Raw genomic sequence first — 6,000 nt, forward strand, 5'->3', positions numbered from 1 at the left:
TAGTTTCCCTCAACATTTATTTTCTCAATAATTTGTTTAATTTTCTACATACATGTCATTTTCCTCAACAGATTTGAAGCACACTGAAGTTGGGGTCTGTTTGTCTTTGTATCCCTGATTCCTAGTGGATGCCTGGCATATAGTAAACGTTTAATAAATGCTTGTTGAACTGAACTGAACTGAACAATTGGCATTTATATAAAGACTTTAAAACTTGCAAAGTGCATTGTGACAGATGAGGTAACTTGGATTCAGGGTTGGGAAGGAAAATGCTGAGGGTAATAAGATCCATGACTTTGGACACTTTCCTCTGTGTCTATATTGGGAAACTGAGGTGGATTTTGAAGAGATCTAAATGAACTAGACAAGTTCTTCTCAGTACTGGGTTTTATGGCAATTCAATTGACTTTCAATTGCCTGAGAGAATATTGTGACACAGAAAACAAGTATGGTGATTAGAATGTAGCTATTTCTGAATCCAGCTCCAATACTCTTATTGATTATGCTGCCTTGCAGTAATAATCTACTAAAGATTTGAAACTGGTAGGTAGTTCATGATGTACAAGAGCACAGAATTGGAGAGTTGGATGGGCCTATAGCCCAGCTTCTACAGGAAAGGATTCCCTGCTGCAACATGCCTAACCTCCAAGGAGGGGAACACCTCAGCTGATGATGCAGCTCATTCCTCTTTTAGACTAGGGATAAAAAAGAATAACTAGGGATACAAAGACAGCTCTAATGGTTAGGAAGCTCTTCTCTACCTTCTGATATCAAGCCTAAATTTGTTTTTGTGTAAAAATTCTTCGAGCCCCATTTCCCGAGATACCTAGATGGAAACATGGTTTCAACATCTTCCAAGAAGGAAAACCACATTCATTCTTGGATCAGTTGCTTTCTACTTCTTACTTAAAAGCTCCAGAGAGTTGGCAATAAAATTATTCCTATCTTCCCATGACTTAAATACAAATGTTTGCTCTAAAAAAGGAGACATCCGATTGCTGAAAAGTAACATCTAATTGAACAAGCTTATAAATCTCAAGTCAGAAGGGACCTTAGAAACTAGCTAAACTGAATACTTTCATTTCAGAGAAGAAACTGAGGTTCATAGCTATTAAATGATATGTCCAACAGATATCTCTGACACACAGATAGTATCAGAGGTAGAATTTGAACACAAATCCCTTTGACTCTAGCCTGTGTTTTTTTCCAATCTTATTACCTCAGTGCAAGGTTCAGTTCAAGGTTTCTTGTGTTCATGCTATCAGCACAGTGCCAGGAAGACATCATTCTCTATTTTTGAGTCCCTTCCCCAACTCCCCTTTGGCCTTCTCCCCATTCCCCTTTTACCATCTTCCTATCTAATCCTAATGTCTAAGAAACTACCTGTAGTCAGGCAAAGGATAACTAGTGCTTTATGATGTCATGACACACTTAAGAGTTTTTGTCTACAGAATTTAATCAAAAGTCTAGTCCTACTAAGTATTAGAGGAAACAAATCAGGTTTTTTTTTTTCTGCAAGGATATAGTTCTCTTGGGAGACACTGATATTTTTCTAAATTAGCTGATTTTACTCTTAATAGCTTATTATTTGGGACCTTAGCTTTTCTGTATTAGGAAAACTTTCAGCCACTTAAGTCAGAAACTAGAATTCCACTGGTTAAGTTAATTTTGTTTCTTAGGAGCATTTGAAAAAATCCCACTTCCTGATCTTCTTGAAATTATCCTTAGTAAATAAAGAAAGGAATGAGGTTCAGGGGCATCTGGGGACAAATGTGATGAAAGACATTCTTTTGGGGCCAAAAATGAAAGAAGGAGAAAGAAAGAATTTGAAGGGAATGGATATATAATTGGTGAGAACCATCAGATGATGTTTAATAGAGCTTCAGTCCTGGATTTTAGTGAACTAAATTAACATAGCCCATAGGAGGAAGGACCTCATAGGATCATACAGAGGGAGGGTTTGAAGGGACCACAGAGAACATTTGATTCAATCTCCTTATTTTACAGATGAAGACCTCAAGGAAGTGAAGTGGCTGGCTCAGCGTCACACAAGAGATTTAAAACAAATACTCCTGACTACAGGGAGTCAAGAGTTATATAGCTCTTAATAGCGCTAACTTTCTTGCTGTAACACTGATTGATCTCCTAGAGATGATTACTGGGGAACAAAGGACAGCTATGATCTCAGGGCAACTTCAAGCCTTCTATTTGGGATGAGTGGCCAGAGATTTAGTCTTGCTAAGATGTAAAAATCTTTTTTTCTGCATTATAGGACACAACTGGTTCCTGCAAGAGAGAAAAACAAATTTTTGAATAGATATTTTTCAGTTGCTTCATTTCCACTGGAGAATTATTAATCTCCAACCAATCCTCTAACCAAAAAACTTATAAACAACACTTGAACCTGGATTGGTTTCTTTTCTTGGGAATATTTTTCCTGCCTTTCCTTTTGATGAGAGATCACTTTGGGATTGGGAAATAGGAGGCAACAGGTGAGGGGAAGGAGCTGTCATTAGCCAGGATGACTCTGCTATGTATATTTTGACAGAGTTGGATTTTGAAGAGATTTGAACTAATGCTTTTCAGATCTGATTTTATGATGCTTCAGTTTGTTTCCACATTGTCTAAGAGAGTATTTCAAAATTCTCCAAAAATCATCTTAAAATTTAATTCATTCAATTACACTTAAACTATGGCTACAGGTGCAAATTTCTGGACATGTCTTTGAGGAGGCAGAATTAGGAGTTGTATGAACCTGAAGGGGAGTGGAGTTCATGAAAATCAATTATTAGCTAAATTGGGGAATTTATGATTCAGGGAGACTGAATTCACCCCAGTTAAGAAAGTAATCACTTGAAATTACTGACAGATTTTTAAAATTCCACCCGAAGGAAAGTTTTTAGCTAAATAAAGTTTTACATTACCACTAAAATGACCTAGGTAGGTAACTAATTTTTTTTCTCTATTCTATTCATATACCTTCATGGGAATGAATTTGTTGGTTATCTGGTTAGAATAGCTTATAATAAAAACAAGCAAAGAAGAACTTCAAGACAATGACTAATTATAAAGCGAAGACTTTAAATTTATATTACTCAATCCTAATTATAAATTGGAGGCCATAGGGGATTATGAAATCCTTCAGGCAGGGGAGGACAGGACTAGCTATAACTATGATGAATCAGTCATTTGATTATGGTTGGGCAATTTTAATTCTTCATTTGTTTGTTAACATGTTCTCAAGGACAACCTTCAGGAGACATGTGGAGAAAAAACAAAGACGTTTTCCAAAAGGTGAGGCATTTAGTTTTTAGGCATTCAAAAAGCTCCCATTCCATCTTTTTGGAGTCACTAAGTATTCCTCCTACAAGCTATGGTTCCTTTTTGTTTGTTTGAGGTTCCCATCCATTCATTTTGTAGGCCTTCAAAGATTGTATGAGGTAGTTGAAAGAGTGCCATTCTTGGTAATGACACATGGGTTTCAGCTCTGACTTTAATGCTGGAACTTTGTAAATCATTTCACATTTTCTCAACTTCTGTTTTTTGAGTAATCGTTTGAATATACTTGATAACTTTATATTTAATTAAGACTGACAGATATAATAGTAGTAGTACCCTCCTGAGGTTGTTGAAAAGATCATATGAGCTAATAATGTTTTGTGAAAGTGTTTTGAAAACTAGATTCTTATATAAATATTATTATTCTCAGAGTCCTGTAATCCTTCCTTACACCTGTCATTCCCTATTTCACAATTATCTTTCCCAACCATGTTGTATCTTAGTCTCTGTCACACAGTCATCTTCTTCATCACCATTCTGCCCTAGGTCCCTACCAAAGGCCACTGTCATCAGGCCAAGTTGGTGCTCTTGCCAAACTTGCCTCAACAGATTGCTCCATTAAGCAAAGAAGAACAAATCAGGTCCAGAGCTGAACAGATGGTCCACCTTCATCATCATACCAGAACCAAGCTATCAACTCTTCCTGATCATAGTCCCACACCTCTCCCCTTGGCACTGTGCCTAAAACATAGGGTAACAGCTACCAAGACACCCCTCTCCAGCACAGGGACAGTGACTCCACCTTTACCCAAAATTGAGCATCCTAGGACAATAGCTCAACCATGTAAGTCTCAAAAACACAATTCCAGGGTTAGAATTCTGCCCAGCTTTTACCCTGAGCACAGGGCCAAAGTTACTCCCAATGACTGGGTCACATCTACATCTCCCCTGTGCTCACAGAGCAAAGTAATGGTAAAGTCATCATCATGCCCCAAGATCCTGGCCAGGGCTACAGCTGCCTCAGCAGTGAACCACAAACCCTGGGCCAAAGCCACTGTTCATCTTAAGCCCCACCCAATTCATTCGGACAATAACATCTCTTTGCCCTTTCTATACTCTGACCAGAGATCTGGATCATCACCTCACCCTAACCATCAAACTGTTTCTTTGCCATATGTCAGCAACAGGGCTAAATTTTCTAAGGGTCTTTCTCATCAGGCAAGTAATTCATTAGTTTTTGCCCACTGGAGAAAGGAACTCCCACGCATTAATTGTCAGGCCACACCTCTACAAATTTCTGACCCTCAAGCAGAGGCTTCTGGGTGTCCGACACATCAGGATGAGTCTGTCCCAGGCTATAATTGCCAAACTCCATCTCTACCAAGCCTTAACCATCCAATCACAATTCCCTCAATCCTGGACCATCAGACTAAATTTTCTCTGGGCCTTGTCCACCCAACCACTCTTCGACCTGGCCAGGATAATTGGACATATGTTCCACTGGACCCTGATCACCAGTATACAACTCCACAGGGTCTGAACTATTGGACTGAGGCTAACCTTAACCACTGTGCCAAGGACATGACCCAGAAGGTAATACCAAATCTAGAAGTTACACTGGACACCAGCCCTAACGCTATGTCTCCATCAGGATGGGAATGCTTGGCCATACCTTCGGCAGGCCTTGGATGCCAAAATCCCACTGACCGTAACTATTGCCGCCAAGCTGAGGAGGCCATACTAGACTCTAATGTTCAGGGGGCATCTCTATTAGTCCCATGCCCTGAGGAAATAATACTTCTGGAACCAGGCCATCAAGCCACACATTACTCTGGCACTGATTACTGGGCTGAGGCTACAGCAAACTCCAATGCCCCAATCACACTTACATCGGTTGTGTGCCATCAGGAATCAAGGACACTCAGACCCAAAAACCAGAGCAAATATTCAGAAGAATGGGAAAAATGCACAACACTTCCAATGGGTCATGACCTGCAAACTGAGAAGGATGTGCTGGGCCTTAATGGTCAGGGTGCATCTTCAGTAGTCCTGGACCTCAAGAAAACCATGTCACTGGGCTCAGATCACAAGGTTACACATTACATTGGCACTGATTGCCAGGCTCAAGCTGTAGCAGACCTTCATACCCAGCCCATTGTTCTGCACCCCCTGGAATTAAGGACTCTGGGTTCTGACTTCCAGACCAAATATTTAGAGGAACAAGAAAACCAGGCAGCACCCCAAATAAGCCCCAATCCCCAGGCTGAGGAGATTGTACCAGACCCAAACACACAGAAAACATCTCCATCAGTCCCAGTCATTGAGAAAACAATGCCATTAGTCTCAGGTCCCCAAGCTTCCCTACAGAACAGGCCTGGCCAACAAGTTCAACCTGCAGAAGGCCCCAATATAACTCATTCCATGTCTGTAACTGGCTTGGAACTTGGTATAGAACCACCACAGTGCCCAGGATCTTGGGCTATGTTTCTGCCAACACATATCTCCAAGGTCAAATCTCCCACTAGTTGTGACACTTCAACTAAGGTTAAAATGAATTGTAATAATCAAGCTGAGGCTCAATCAAGGTTCCAAGACCAGCTTCAGAATAGAGATGCTCTATGTTCTAATAGCATTGAGCCATTCATCATTGAGAGGGGGATAGTCCCTACTAGAATTATAAATGCCATCATCAGTTCTATATCTTTGGGAAAAATAAAAATA

General features: G+C 40.1%; 1 protein-coding gene across 4 annotated transcripts in view; it reads left to right on the forward strand.

The window, feature by feature from the left end:
* LOC141561445 (uncharacterized) overlaps positions 1–6,000 on the forward strand; it is a 31,002-nt gene that overhangs the window by 24,429 nt on the left and 573 nt on the right. For 2 of the 4 annotated variants that reach the window (XM_074301021.1, XM_074301022.1), the window contains 2 exons: positions 3,245–3,294; positions 3,826–6,000. The exon at positions 3,826–6,000 is cut by the window's right edge and continues 573 nt beyond it. In XM_074301021.1, coding sequence (XP_074157122.1) covers positions 3,245–3,294; positions 3,826–6,000 — 2,225 coding nt within the window. Of the gene's footprint in view, positions 1–3,244; positions 3,356–3,782 lie in introns of all 4 variants that reach the window. The other 2 variants (XM_074301024.1, XM_074301023.1) reach the window with 2 other exon arrangements.

Source organism: Sminthopsis crassicaudata, chromosome 3 (genome assembly GCF_048593235.1).
Source record: "Sminthopsis crassicaudata isolate SCR6 chromosome 3, ASM4859323v1, whole genome shotgun sequence".
Taxonomy (NCBI): Eukaryota; Metazoa; Chordata; class Mammalia; order Dasyuromorphia; family Dasyuridae; genus Sminthopsis; species Sminthopsis crassicaudata.